At 39.4% G+C, this 15,603-nt stretch overlaps 1 protein-coding gene and 1 pseudogene across 7 annotated transcripts in view; one reads left to right on the plus strand and one right to left on the minus strand.

Moving 5' to 3' along the window:
* ASCC1 (activating signal cointegrator 1 complex subunit 1) overlaps positions 1-15,603 on the minus strand; it is a 113,578-nt gene that overhangs the window by 86,820 nt on the left and 11,155 nt on the right. For all 7 annotated transcript variants that reach the window (XR_003509260.1, XR_003509258.1, XR_003509259.1 and 4 more), the window contains exon 5: positions 13,925-14,103. Coding sequence is in view for 4 of the 7 variants with exons in the window: in XM_027531139.1 (XP_027386940.1) it covers positions 13,925-14,103 (179 nt within the window). In the remaining 3 variants the exon portion in view is untranslated. The remainder of the gene's footprint in view (positions 1-13,924; positions 14,104-15,603) is intronic.
* On the plus strand, positions 11,821-12,882 carry LOC113885601 (annotated as a pseudogene).

Raw genomic sequence — 15,603 nt, forward strand, 5'->3', positions numbered from 1 at the left:
TATCTGGGCCTGCCAAAGGCTCTGAAAACTGACAGTGCTCCTGCTTACACTTCTAAGTCTTTTCAGGAATTTTGTATAAAGTTTCAAATTAAACATAATACGGTCATCCCTTACAATCTCCCCAGGGACAGGCCATTGTTGAAAGAGCGCATTCAAACATTAAAAATCCAAATTCAAAAACTAAAAGAAGGGGAGTTTAAGTATAGCTCTCCCCATCAAATCTTGCAACATGCTCTTTTTGTAATAAATATTCTAAATACTGATCTGGCTGGAACTACTGCAATGCTTCATCATTGGTGCCTGGAGCAATTAAACGCAAAACCATTAGTCAAATGGAAGGACCTCCTCTCAGGACAATAGAAGGGTCCTGACCCATTATTAACTAGCGGTTAAGGATGTGCTTGTATTTTTCCACAGGATGCAGATTCTCCAATTTATATCCGGAACAGGCTGATTCGCCATGTTGCAGTCCCCCAGACATCCAGTTCCCCCATTGCTTCGATCACAAAAGAGGAGCCCCACCAGAAGGGGAGGCAAGATAAACATCGAGATCCTGGCGGGACCGATGGGGCTGCTGCAGCGCGAACTCCAACCAGAAAATAATTCTACTTATTCTGTTTTGGCTTGTCTACCCTCTCCTTATGTTTTTCTCTTTACCAACGATTCTGGAAAACTTAATGTACATATGACTTTCACTGGTGGACCCAATGTAGTGACTTGTGAACAATGCATGCTCTCATCTTGTTTAAACCCTCAATATAATGTTTGCTCCTTTGTAGTGTTACAATGTCCACCTTATGTTATGATGTAACCACTTATTTATATGATAATTATTGGTCTTGCTGTATTACAACAGCTTCAGGATTTAATGCAATCGTGACAATTTGTGGGCTTACTTATTTTAGGAATATCAGCTTTAATAGCAGCAATTGCTTCTGTTACTGTGGCAGCAATATCATTGACTCAACAAGTGCATACTGCCCAATATGTTGATACCATGTCTAAAAATGTTTCACTAACTCTAGCAACACAGGAAGCTTATAGATAGGAAATTAGAGATGAGAGTAGATGCCTTGGAAGAGGCAATAATGCATATTGGGACTGAGTTACAGGCTTCAAAAGTGAAAATGGCTCTGTCATGCCACGCTGATTACCAGTGGACATGCGTGACATCTTTAAAGGTAAAAGAGACAGATTATGAATGGGAAAAAATCAAAAATCATATCTCAGGTGTTTGGAACAGCTCTGACATTGGCCTGGACTTAGGAAAATTTCATAATCAAATACAGACCCTGGAACACTCTAGACTGGATTTTACCGCGCTGGAGCAGCTAATGACTTATTTCACACCTTCTCTAACTTTATTTCTGGAAAAAACATTCTGTCTAATATCTTTAGATCTAATTTTGCTTCTCATAATCATTCTTCTTTGTATTGTCAGGATTCTTCGGCAGAACATTCAGAAGCTTGCGACTGAGCTGCATTTGGCTGTTTTAAGAAATAAAAAAGGGGGAGATGCTGGGAGCCGGCATATTGTATATTGAGTGCATATTGCATATTGAGTGCAGCACTTTCCACAGCATCATCTTTCAGGATCTGGAATAGCTCAACTGGAATTCTATCACTGCCGGGAGCCAGCGTGAGGAGCTCCACCCATGACAAAGGTCATGAGGAAGGAGGTACGCAAAGGCGGGATCGAGCCTCAGGAGTCCCCCTGGAAATTCTCGAGCATCTACCCCCAAAACCAGAGTCTGCCTACTTTCTGCTTTGTGCTTTCACCTACACCTCTGACTTTATGGGGGGCTGTCCCCCACTACCTCTCTCTGAAAAAAGAGAGTTAGCTTACAGCTCCAGTTAATAATTCCTGGGTGTGACAGTGTTTTCAACCTACAAACTCCTTTGGAAATCCTCTAGCCTGCCTGAATAGGTTTTTCCAGCCACATGTGATTGTTCAGAGCCTCCCAACTGTGAGAGGCAGGAGATGTTCTAAACTGTCTAAACACAGATTCCTTTGAGTAGTTAAAAGATTGATTAGAAATTGTATTGGTGAAGGGTTTTTCACTTATTGGGCCAATGTTTGCTGCTAAGTCTCCATACTCCTTACCTACTGTGTCCTTGGCAGTGTATTGATTGATATAATGGGTGTATAGAAATGTAAGTAGTAGCCTCAATGTTTGTAACCTGGGACCCTTGAGTTAATTCTTTTCTTGACTGAGCCCACCTCACCTTTGCCCTATAGGAATGCAGCTTTGTCCAATGCTTTTTTGGAGGCTGGTGCCTGACTTTGGAATAATCACCTTTAGAGAAAGATAAGTTTCTTAAAATGTTAACAGGCCTCCTGGCCAGAAGATGATGTAATTCACCTGAACTTTTGCATATGATAAGTTTGAAAGCCTGGCTTCGATTAGGACCAGGAACTGCTGTCCTTGCATGACTCCACCCCTTCCCTCATTATCCTCTATGCACAACTTAAGGTATAAAAACTACTTTGAAAAATAAAGTGTGGGCCTTGTTCACCGAAACTTGGTCTCTCCATGTCGCTCTCTCTCTCAAATTCTGGCTAAGTCTCCATCTGGAGCGCGGAACCCACCAAGCTTACTAATTATGCCTGGGCTTCTAAGATCCGACTGGGGAGGCCTCAGTGTCTCCTCTCCTTCGGGAGAACAGAAGGACGCCTCAGCCTACGTAAGAGGTGCAAACTTCTTGTCTTGAAGTTTTATTGGTCTCCCGGGTAAACCAAGCTACTCAGCCTCTTTTCTCCACTAAATTTTCCTACTGAGCTATCCTCATCCTATTATTCTTTACATCTTTGATAAAATATTTAAATAAACAGGTTGCCTATGCCGTCTCTCCTTCGAATACCCTGGATCAGCCGGGGCTGGACCCCGGCAGAAAAGGTCTGTTTTCATTCCAATCCCAAAGAAAGGCAATGTCAAAGAATGTTCAAACTACCGCACAATTGCACTCATCTCACATGCTAGCAAAGTAATGCTCAAAATTCTTCAAGCTCAGCTTCAGCAGTATGTGAACCGAGAACCTCTAAACATACAAACTGGATTTAGAAAAGGCAGAGGAACTAGAGATCAAATTGCCAACATCCGTTGGATTGCAGGAAAATCAAGGGAATTCCAGAAAAACATCTACTTCTGCTTCATTGACTACACTAAAGCCTTTGAGTGTGGATCACAACAAACTGTGGAAAATTCTTAAAAAGAAGGAGTACCAGATCACCTTACTTGCTTCCTGAGAAACCTGTATGCCGGTCAATAAGCAAGAGTTAGAACCGGACAAGGAACAATGGACTGGTTCAAAACTGGGAAAGAAGTATTTCAAGGCTGTATACTGTCACCCTGCTTACTTAACTTATACACAGAGTACATACATCATGTGAAATGCTGGGCTAGATGAATCACAAGCTGGAATCAAGATCAACAAGCTCAGATAAGCAGATGACACCATTCTAATGGCAGAAAGCAAAGAGGAACTAAAGAACCTCTTGATGAAGGTGAAAGAGGAAAGTGAAAAAGCTGGCTTAAAATGCAACATTCAAAAAACTAAGATCATGAGTTTGAGCAAACTCCAGCAGATGGTGAAGGACAGGAAAGCCTGGTGTGCTACAATCCTTGTGGTCACAGAGTCAGACAATAGAAACCTACAGATCTAGATGGCTTCAATGATGAATTTTCTTAAACACTTAAGGAAAAACAATACCTACACAAACTTACATGAACTCAGAAAGTTAGAAGAGAACACTTCTTAACTCACTTGACTAATCTGGTTTTTAATCAGATGGTCAGTACTACCCCTAATACCAAAACCAGATGAAGACTAAACAAGTGATACAAATGAACTTATTTACAAAACAGAAATAGACTCAGACACAGGAAACAAATTTGTTTACCAGAAAGTATAGCAGGGGTGGGGGGTAAGAGTTAGGGATAATTTAGGAGTTTGGGATTAACATATACACACTGCTATGTATAAAATAAATAAACCACAAGGACCTATTATATAGCATAGGGAACTAACTATATTTAATGTCTTGTAACAACCTATAATGGAAAAGAATCTGAAAAAGAATACACATATATACACACACACAACTGAATCACTTTGCTACACACCTGAAGCTAGTTATACAAACACATACAGGTGAAGACATCACAAAAAAAACTAAAACCAGTATCTCTTATGAACAGATATAAAAATCCTTAACAATTCAGTTCAGTTCAGTTCAGTCGCTCAGTCATGTCCGACTCTTTGCGACCCCATGAATTGCAGCACACCAGGCCTCCCTGTCCATCACCAACTCCCGGAGTTCACTCAGACTCACATCCATCGAGTCAGTGATGCCATCCAGCCATCTCATCCTCTGTCGTCCCCTTTTCCTCCTGCCCCCAATCCCTCCCAGCATCAGAGTCTTTTCCAATGAGTCAACTCTTCACATGAGGTGGCCAAAGTACTGGAGTTTCAGCTTTAGCATCATTCCTTCCAAAGAACACGGCTCTAATAAATCAAATCCATCAAAATCAAGTTTTAGTATAAGTGTTGCTAAAGCGAGCACAAATCCAGGAAAATATAAAAATTATAATACATCAAAAAATAAGTGAGGTTATCTGAAGAGCCAGACTGGCTTAACATTAAAAAAATTAATAAATGTAATCAAGTGTATTTATACTATGAAGGAAAATATGTAAATCTCATATTAAAAAAGGTTAACAAAGTTTAATACTCAGTTTTGATTTTTTTTAACTCTCAGCAAACTAGGAAGAAAATGGAATTTCCTTAACCAGATAAAGAGCATCTGTAAAACTTAATAATAAAAGACTGAGGACATCCCTGGAAATCCAGCAGTGAAGATTCAGCCCTTTCACTGCAACAGAACTAAGATCCCACATGCTCTGTGGTGTAGTCAAAAACACAATAATAATAATAGTAGAAGACTGAATATTGTTCCCCTATGATGGACAACAAGGAAAGACTGTCCTCTCTCACATCTTCTACTCAACACTATATTCGAGGTGCTAGCCATATGTCCAATAGAAAGACAAATACCGTATGACATCACTTACATGTGGAAACATATGATACAAATGAATTTATTTACAAAACAAAGAAACTCACAGACATAGAACACAAACTTATGATTACCAAAGGGTAAAAAGGATTAGTGAGAGAGAAATCAGGAGCTTGGGATTAACAGATACAAACTATATATAAAATAGCTAAACAACAAGGTCCTACTATATCACACCTATATTCAATATCCTACAATAAACCGTAAGGGAAAAGAATATGAAAGAGTATGTGTATGATGTATGTGTAAGTGAATCACTTTGTTATATACCAGAAACTAACAAAACATTGTAAATCAACTATACTTCAATAAACAATTTAAAAAATGAGAGACCACCAAATGTTAAACCTAAACTCTTCACACATCATTAGTGGTAGGAAGAGGCACAACCACACCTGAAATAGTTTTAACAGTTTTCTATAAAATTAAACCTACATCTGTACTTGATTCAACAATTATACTAAGTACCTGCTCAAGAAGAATAAAAACATACTTAACCCAAAGATTTCTATACAAATGATTAAAATAGGTTCATTTACAATACACTAGAAACCACTTAAAGAGTTGAACTAAACACATTTTGGTACAGTCATGCAAAGGAGTATGCTTAACAATAAAAAGAAATGAACTACTGTAACACACATCAACATGAATGAAGCTCAAAAACGTTCCACTGAACAAAAAATAAATAAAAGCCACAAAGACTATATCCTGGGGTCTTCTCAGAGGTAAAGATTCCGTGCTTTCACTGCAGGGGGCATGGGTTCAATCACTGGTCAGGGAACTAAGATGGCACATGCTGCATGGCACAACCAAACAACAACAACAACAAAAAGACTATATGCTGCATAACTCCATTTATATTAAACTCTAGCAAAGGGAAATCCAACAGTAACAGCAGATAAGTGGTTGGCTGGAATCACTGGTAGGAGATGAGATGGCAGGAAGTGGAAGTGGCTGCAAAGATGCACAAAGGAATTTTTTCGGCTAATGGAAATGTTCTACATCTTGTTTTTGATGGTTGTTGCACAGCTGTATATGTCTTATGTCTGTCAAAACTCAAAGCATATTCTTAAAATATGCTTTATATTTTAAGCATTATGCTTTATATTATATGTGCATTATATACTTTGTAAGTTGTAACTCAATAAAGTTGATTTTTAAAATAAAATGGAAAAAATCTATCAAAAAATTTTAAGTTTACATTCGCCTAACCCATGTATCATACTGTTCATGGGGTTCTCAAGGCAAGAATACTGAAGTGGTTTGCCATTCCCTTCTCCAGTGGACCACATTCTGTCAGACCTCTCCACCATGACCCGCCCGTCTTGGGTGGCCCCACACGGCATGGCTTAGTTTCATTGAGTTAGACAAGGCTGTGGTCCGTGTGATCACACTGGCTAGTTTTCTGTGATTATGGTTTCAGTGTGTCTGCCCTCTGATGCCCTCTTGCAACACCTACCTAGAGTATTGCCAAGAGAAAGCACTGGTCATAGCAAACACCCTCTTCCAACAACACAAGAGAAGACTCTACACATGGACATCACCAGATGGTCAACAAGGAAATCAGACTGATTATATTCTTTGCAGCCAAAGATGGAGAAGCTCTATACAGTCAGCAAAAACAAGACCGGGAGCTGACTGTGGCTCAGATCATGAACTCCTTATTGCCAAATTCAGACCTAAATTGAAGAAAGTAGGGAAAACCACTAGACCATTCAGGTATGACCTAAATCAAATCCCTTATGATTATACAGTGGAAGTGAGAAATAGATTTAAGGGACTAGATCTGATAGATAGAGTGCCTGATGAACTACGGATGGAGGAGACAGGGATCAAGACCATCTCCATGGGAAAGAAATGCGAAAAAGCAAAATGGCTGTCTGAGGAAGCCTTACAAATAGCTGTGAAAAGAAGGGAAGCGAAAAGCAAATGAGAAAAGGAAAGATATAAGCATCTGAATGCAGAGTTCCAAAGAATAGCAAGGACAGATAAGAAAGCCTTCCTCAGCAATCAGTGCAAAGAAATAGAGGAAAACAACAGAATGGGAAAGACTAGAGATCTCTTCAAGAAAATTAGAAATACCAAGGGAACATTTCATGCAAAGATGGGCTCGATAAAGGACAGAAATGGTATGGACCTAACAGAAGCAGAAGACATTAAGAAGAGGTTGCAAGAATACACAGAAGAACTGTACAAAAAAGACCTTCACGACCCACATAATCATGATGGTGTGATCATTCACCTAGAGCCAGACATCCTGGAATGTGAAGTCAAGTGGGCCTTAGAAAGCATCACTACAAACAAAGCTAGTGGAGGTGATGGAATTTCAGTTGAGCTATTTCAAACCCTGAAAGATGAGGCTGTGTAAGTGCTGCACTCAATATGCCAGCAAATTTGGAAAACTCAGCAGTGGCCACAGGACTGGAAAAGGTCAGTTTTCATGCCAATCCCAAAGAAAGGCAATGCCAAAGAATGCTCAAACTACCACACAGTTGCACTCATCTCACACGCTAGTAAAGTAATGCTCAAAATTCTCCAAGCCAGGCTTCAGCAATATGTGAACCATGAACTTCCAGATGTTCAAACTGGTTTTAGAAAAGGCAGAGGAACCAGAGATCAAACTGCCAACATCTGCTGGATCATGGAAAAAGCAAGAGAGTTCCAGAAAAACATCTATTTCTGCTTCATTGACTCTGCCAAAGCCTTTGACTGTGTGGATCACAATAAACTGTGGAAAATTCTGAAGGAGATGGGAATACAGGACCACCTGACCTGCCTCTTGAGAAACCTATATGCAGGTCAGGAAGCAATAGTCAGAACTGGACATGGAACAACAGACTGGTTCTAAATAGGAAAAGGAGTATGTCAAGGCTGTATATTGTCACCCTGCTTATTAAACTTATATACAGAGTACATCATGAGAAACGCTGGGCTGGAAGAAGCACAAGCTGGAATCAAGATTGCCAGGAGAAATATCATAACCTCAGATATGCAGATGACACCACCCTTATGGCAGAAAGTGAAGAGGAACTAAAAAGCCTCTTGATGAAAGTGAAAGTGGAGAGTGAAAAAGTTGGCTTAAAGCTCAACATTCAGAAAACGAAGATCATGGCATCTGGTACCATCACTTCATGGGAAATAGATGGAGAAACAGTGGAAACAGTGTCAGACTTTATTTTGGGGGGCTCCAAAATCACTGCAGATGGTGACTGCAGCCATGAAATGAAAAGACGCTTACTCCTTGGAAGGAAAGTTATGACCAACCTAGATAGCATATTCAAAAGCAGAGACATTACTTTGCCAACAAAGGTCCGTCTAGTCAAGGCTATGGTTTTCCCAGTGGTCATGTATGGATGTGAGAGTTGGACTGTGAAGAAAGCTGAGCGCCAAAGAATTGATGCTTTTGAACGGTGGTGTTGGAGAAGACTCTTGAGAGTCCCTTGGACTGCAAGGAGATCCAACCAGTCCATTCTAAAGGAGATCAGTACTGGGTGTTCTTTGGAAGGAATGATGCTAAAGCTGAAACTCCAACACTTTGGCCACCTCATGCGAAGAGCTGACTCACTGGAAAAGACCCTGATGCTGGGAAAGATTGGGGGCAGGAGGAGAAGGGGACAACAGAGGATTAGATGGCTGGATGGCATCACCGAATCGATGGACATGAGTTTGAGTGAACTCTGGGAGTTAGTGATGGACAGGGAGGCCTGGCGTGCTGTGATTCATGGGGTCGCAAAGAGTCGGTCACGACTGAGCAACTGAACTGAACTGAACCCATGTATTCCAATTCTAAGAATTTATCCGAAAATGTACCCCAAAGAAACTGTCAGCCAAAAACAGAAAGATGTATTTACAAAAATGTTCATTATAGCATTATTTAATATAAATAGTTTCCTTTAGTGGTCCATCGCAGGGGATTGATGAAATAAGTTAGGGTACATACACAGACTAGGATCTTTACAGCACCTAAAGGCACCAGTTAGATTTATATATATTGACCCAAAACATGTTGTTAAATCAAAAAGATAGGGAGGTCCATGGTTGCCTAGTGGCTAGGATTCCGGACTCTCACTGCTATGGCCCTGGTTCCATCCCTGGTCAAGGAAAGTGAGATACCAAAAGCCATGTACAGCCAAAAAAAAAAAAAACAAACCCAAAAAGGTAATTAGAAAACAGTGTGTGTAACAATTTAAATAAATATACATAATACATACATATGTAAATTTTTTTAAATGTATGAGCCAACTGTATACCAAGAGAGGTCATCTCTTTCTTATAAGGAAGAAAATGCTAAGACCACTCCTATTTTAGAGATGAAGAAATTCTCATCAGAGATGTCAGATAAGTGTCAGAGGAGTCAAAATAAGACTGAGAGCCACACGGTCTTTCAGGAAACCACTGATATCTCAATGAACAGGTATACATTCTTCAAAGTCACCAGAAAGGAACTCTCCTCAGTCGGAAAAATAAAAGAGTACCAGTGGAAAATGCCTGCATGGTTTTATGGTCATCTGCTTATCAGTCTAAATTCAGTAAAACTTTCTTCAGTAATAGGTAGATAATGGTTCCTTATTTACTGTTTTATGCTGTGCTTACTTCCCTGCTGTTATCAAGATCTGATTTAAAAGCAGGAAGATGACATGTCAGTGTGGAGTCTCCCTGAGAGCAGGAAGGAAGTACTTGGGGCTGATTAAGGCCAGCATGATACACATAGTGGCCAATCTCATTCCAGCTGAGTTAAAGTAATCATTCCAATATTTATTCCTTTTCAGCCCATGCCAGGAAACGAAAGAAAAGTGAAAAACATTCACACATATAGAGAGAGAGAGAGAAAGAAAAAGGCCAATTTATTACAATCTGCTTGTCACATACCAGGTATTTGTAATATTTCAAAAAATAAATAATCATTGAGCTTCAATAAGTGGTGTTTACAAGGTAAAACAATTCCAAAACTTACCAGCACGACCCCCACAAAATTTATCCAAACTGTACTGAAACATCAATATTCCTGATCTTCTCCTACCCTACCCTCCACTCCCACTGAGAATAAATCCTCTTGCTATGAAATTTTAAGGGGAAAAAAGATACTCTGGTGGTTGACTAATGACAATTAGTAATATTCTGATGGCTTTCTAATCATATATGTATGCACGGATACACACATATGTATAGTATTTGAGTACTGAACTTATAGATGTACCTTTGTTCAAGCACACAAATGCTAAGAAACTTTGAGATTATACGGTTCTGTACTGTCTGCTCACATCTGCCCAGTCTCTATGTTCTTATCATATTAAATAATCAAGTTGATGAACTGTCACGCCCGTCCCACAAAAGTACTTGGATTCTAATACTTCTATATCTGGATACCTATATCTCACTCTATCCTAATACCTAAGACCCAGCTCGAGCAATATGGACAAGATGAAAAAAGGAAAGGAAAAAGAAGAAAGGATCTTACAAAAATGTTCACCAAATCATTTTCTCTGACCTTGCCCACAACTATCAAATAGAGGGCTTATCTACTCTGAATACTCCAAGTAATACTTTTAACCTAACCAGTCATAAAAATATCAGGAATAGCAGTTACCTTTTATCAAATGTTTCTTTTGTATCCAGCACCATGCTGAGTACTATATGTCATCTCATCTAATCCTTCCTACAACTCTCCAAAGCAGGCTGTAAAAATCTGGAGAGGTTCACTTGTTCAAGTCTATACAGATTGAAGAACCCAGAATCAGATGTAGGTCCATCTGTTTCAAGAACGAAAAAAAATCCTAACCACTATTCTATTTTATCCACATGCTTTTATTCCTCTCTTTACTACAAGATTGAGAAAACACAGTATGGACACCCATATGCAAAAAAATGAACCTCGACCTAAACCTTACAACTTAAACAAATACAAAAATTATCTAGATCACAGATCTAAGTGTAAAAAAGCAAAGCCATAAAAATTCTAAGAGAAAACCTTTGTGACTTGGGGCTATGCAAAAAGTTCTTAGACATGACATTAAAAGTTCAATCCATAAAAGAAAAATTAATAAATTGGACTTCATCAAAATTTAAAACTTTTGCTCTATAAAAGTCACTGATAAGAGGATGAAGAGATAAGCTACAGCCTGGGAAAAAATACTTGGAAATCACATATCTTTGAAAGGACTTGTATGTGTAACATTTACAAAAGAACTCTCAAAACTCAGCAGTAAGAAAACAGTTTTAAGTTGTGCATAAGAAGTGAACATGGGCTTCCCTTGTGATTAAGAATCCACCTTGCCTGGTCCAGGAAGATCCCACAGCTACTGAGTCCATGCGCTGCAACTTCTGAAGCCCACACACCTCGAGCTTGTGCTCCACAAGAGAAGCCACGACAATGAGAAGCCCACACACTGCAACGAAGGGCGGCCCCTGCTCACCACAACCAGAGAAAGCCTACATGAGCAACGAAGACCCACCACAATCAAAAACAAATAAAAATACAAATCTTAAAAAAAAAAGTCAACACCTCTCCAAAGCAGATATAAGAATGGTTAAAAAACACACAATAAAAAGATGTTCAACACCATTAGCCATTAAAGAAATGCAAATTAAAACCACCATAACATCTCACTACACACCACACTCATTAGAATGGCTAAAATGAAACTGCCAACACCACCAAATACTGGTAAGTATGCAGAACAGCTGGAATTCTCTTATGCTGCTGATGGGAGTGTAAGGTAATAAAGGCACTCTGAAAAACAGTTTGGTAGTTTCTTATGAAGTTAAAAATACACCTAGCGCAGGTGCTGCGAGCATGGTCCGGAGAAGACCTTCAGCGGTGCCCTGGCGGAGTGGACAGGCCCCTCCTGGTGCAGCGGACGGGCCCTCCGGTTGGAAATATGTGTAACATGCCGACTTACTGTGACCTAGGAAAGGCTGCCAAAGATGTCTTCAACAAAGGATATGGATTTGGCATGGTCAAAATAGATATGAGAACCAAGTCATGTAGTGGAATGGAATTTTCTACTTCTGGTCATGCTTACACTGATACAGGGAAAGCATCAGGCAACCTAGAGACCAAATACAAGATCTGTAACTATGGACTGACCTTCACCCAGAAGTGGAACACAGACAATACTCTTGGGACAGAAATCTCTTGGGAGAATAAGTTGGCCGAAGGGTTGAAACTGACTCAATATCGTATTTGTACTGAACACAGGAAAAGAATGGGGAATTGAAGGCTTCATATTAACGGGATTGTTTCAGTCTTGGCAGTAATGTTGATAAAGATTTTTCAGGACCAACCATCTATGGCTGGGCTGTTTTGGCCTTTGAAGGTTGGCCTGAGTTTTGACACAGCCAAATCCAAACTGTCACAGAATAATTTCGCCATGGCTTACAAGGCCGCAGACTTCCATCTGCACACTCAGGTGAATGACAGCACTGAGTTTGGAGGGTTGATCTACCAGAAAGTGAATGAGAAGATTGAAATGTCGATAAACCCCGAGTGGACAGCCGGCAGTAACAACACCCGCCTAGGCATCGCTGCTAAGTACAAGCTGGACTGCAGAACTTCTCTCTCTGCTAAAGTAAACAATGCCAGCCTGACTGGACTAGGTTACACTCAGACCCTTCGACCAGGAGTGAAACTGACTCTGTCAGCTCTAATCGATGGAAAGAACTTCAATGCAGGAGGGCACAAGGTTGGTCTGAGATTTGAACTAGAAGCTTAATGTGGTTTTGAATAAAGCATCAGCTTTGTCCCTGGAGGTGAAGAGAAATGAACCCACTATATTTTGGCCTTAAAATTCTTCTGTGAAATTCAAAAGTGTGAACGTTTTATTCTTCCAAAGAATTGTACTCCTCCCCACACTGAAACTTAGATACTGAGTCCATCCTAAGGGAGGTGCTTGAAGGCATGCCCGGAAGTGGTCACGTACTTGCCCTGTTTCAGTTCAGTTCCACAGTGTTATTTTCAAAGTGTTCCTCAGCGACAGTGTAGTGTCATGTTCAAAGGAGATGACCTGACCCTCCAGTTGTCCATCACGTCCTGCATGTCCCACACCACTTTTTCATGACCTTGCAATATATTGGTCTCTGTATGGTAGTAGAATCTTTGGTTTTGCATCAGAGTAAAATAAAATAAACCCATCACATTTGGAACATAAAAAAAAAAAAAAAAACCTACCATAGATCCCAGCAATCCCACTCCTGGGTACTTAAGGAAATGAAAACTATGTTCACATAAAAACCTTTACACAAATGTTTATAGTAGTTCTACTTATAATTACCAAAAACTGGAAACAAATTAATGAAAGAGGATAATCTACTGAAACAGACCACTCAGCCATTACACTGAGTGAAAAAAAAACACAATCTCACATATAGTACATTCTCAGGAAAACATATAGTATATATTCAGGAAAGACAATGCTAATAGTAACCAAGAAGGGATCAGTGATTCCCAAGGTTTGGGGTGAGGAAGAGGTGACTCCAAGAGACCACGTGAGGGAGTTTTTGGGGGGAGTGCAGCTGTTTTGTATCCTGATTGTGGTTAAGTGGCTACAGGAATCTATACATGTGCTAAAATGAATAAAAATACACCCACAAGGTGCAGAATGGTAGGTACATTAGGATGATCCTTTTGTGTCATCCTTTAGAGGATATTTCTGTAATACATGGAAACTTATGTGCTGATACAACCGTAGGTATTTTTTTTCAGTTCAGAATTAAAAGAAACCATCAGAAATGGTTCCCTTTTTCAGTGGGAGAAGAGTGTATCTTTCTACTGTTTGAATTACGAGCCATTTTTGTACTCTTCCTTATACTTTTTCAACTTTTAATTTTGTTCTATTTGTTGCTTACCATGGAGCACTTCTCCAGTACTTCCTCCTGGAATTTCAGAAATCGTTCCTGAACTTCAGCTTCATTGAGGAAAAAGGCAAGGAAGTGAGTGAAGGGCTGCTTTCTTCTAAAAGTGAGCAGAAGAACATCAATCCGAGTTCGGGCTGAAACTACACCACTTCGATGCTGACCAGTGATTACTGTAAGCAAAAAAAAAAAAAGATTTAACACGCTCAAGGACCATCAGTTGGTTGTAAAATAGGTGACCTCTTAAAACTGTCATCTCTGGGGAACAAAACTGTCATGAATGTGTACATAATTCTGAACAGCAGACAGTATCAAGGGTAAGAAAGCTGTTAATGAATCCAGTCTAAGCAGAATGAGGTTTAAACAGAGTAACCTTAAGACCGTCTGATGAAGTAAGAAAATGAATTCAAAAGCTACAAAGCTATCCCTCATACCTTGCTAGTATGAATGTAAAATGGTGCAGCTGATATGTAGAAGTCTGGCAGTTCCATGAAAAATTAAACAGAGAAATATCACATGACCCAGGAATTCCACTCCTAGGTAGAAACTCAAAGGAAGTACAGGCAAGTATTCAAAAACAAAAACAAAAACTTGTACAAATGTTCATAACAGCTTTATTCACAACAGCCAACAGGTGGAAAAACACAAATGTTCTTTAACCAATAAATGAACAAATAAACCGTGGTATTAGGTATTATCATACACTGAAATACTATGTGGCAAAAACAAAAAAGGAGTGAAGTAATCATACATGCAAAAACACGGATGAATCTTGAAAACAGTATGCTAAGTTAAAGATGCCAGACACAAAAGACCACATGTTGCATGTTTCTGCGTATAGGAACTATCTAAACAGGCAAATTCAGAGACAGAAAGCAGATTAGTGGTGACAAAGATCTGGGGAGTAGTGAGGAATGGCGAGTGACTGGTTAATGGGTATGAAGTTTCCTTTTTGGCTGACAAATGTTTTGGAACTAGACAGTGGCTGTCAAGCAACTGTAAATGTTTCCTACTCCAGGGCATCTTTCCCACCCAGGAATCGAACTTGAGTCTCCTGCATTGCAGGCAGATTCTTTACAGTCTGAGCTACCAGGGAAGCCTGTAAATGTACGCCACTCGATTCAACACTTTAAGGTGGTCTAAATGGTAAATTTATGTTGTGTATATTCTACCATTTTAAAAAAAAGAACAATGTATTACACAGAAATTCAAACAATAAAAATTAAGAACAAAAAAAGTGGAGTTTTCTGTTATGTGAATTTACCTCAATTTTAAAAAATACTGTGGCAAAATTTTTAGCAATTTGCTATAGTAAAAGAGCAAAACGGAGTCTACTACAATATATACGATCCTACCCTAACTGTATGAAAAATACAAGGTTAAGTAAAAATGTTTATCTATATCTGCATTGTATGTATGGATATCAAATTTCCACACCTCAGTGTAACTTGGTCTTCTCTGATCTGGGCTGTCTTTATATATAAATGAAAATAAGAGGAAAAACCACAAAACCTTACACTACAATCTGTAAAGAAAAAAAAATCATTTAAGGATTACATAACCTCTGTTTAATAGAGATTAAACCTCTAGGTTCCAGAACTGGCAGTGCTTGGTTCAAAACAGAAGCTAAGGACAGACGCAGAAGACAGGAACAGCGACCAAAACTGCCACCT

Source organism: Bos indicus x Bos taurus, chromosome 28, assembly GCF_003369695.1.
Source record: "Bos indicus x Bos taurus breed Angus x Brahman F1 hybrid chromosome 28, Bos_hybrid_MaternalHap_v2.0, whole genome shotgun sequence".
Taxonomy (NCBI): domain Eukaryota; kingdom Metazoa; phylum Chordata; class Mammalia; order Artiodactyla; family Bovidae; genus Bos; species Bos indicus x Bos taurus.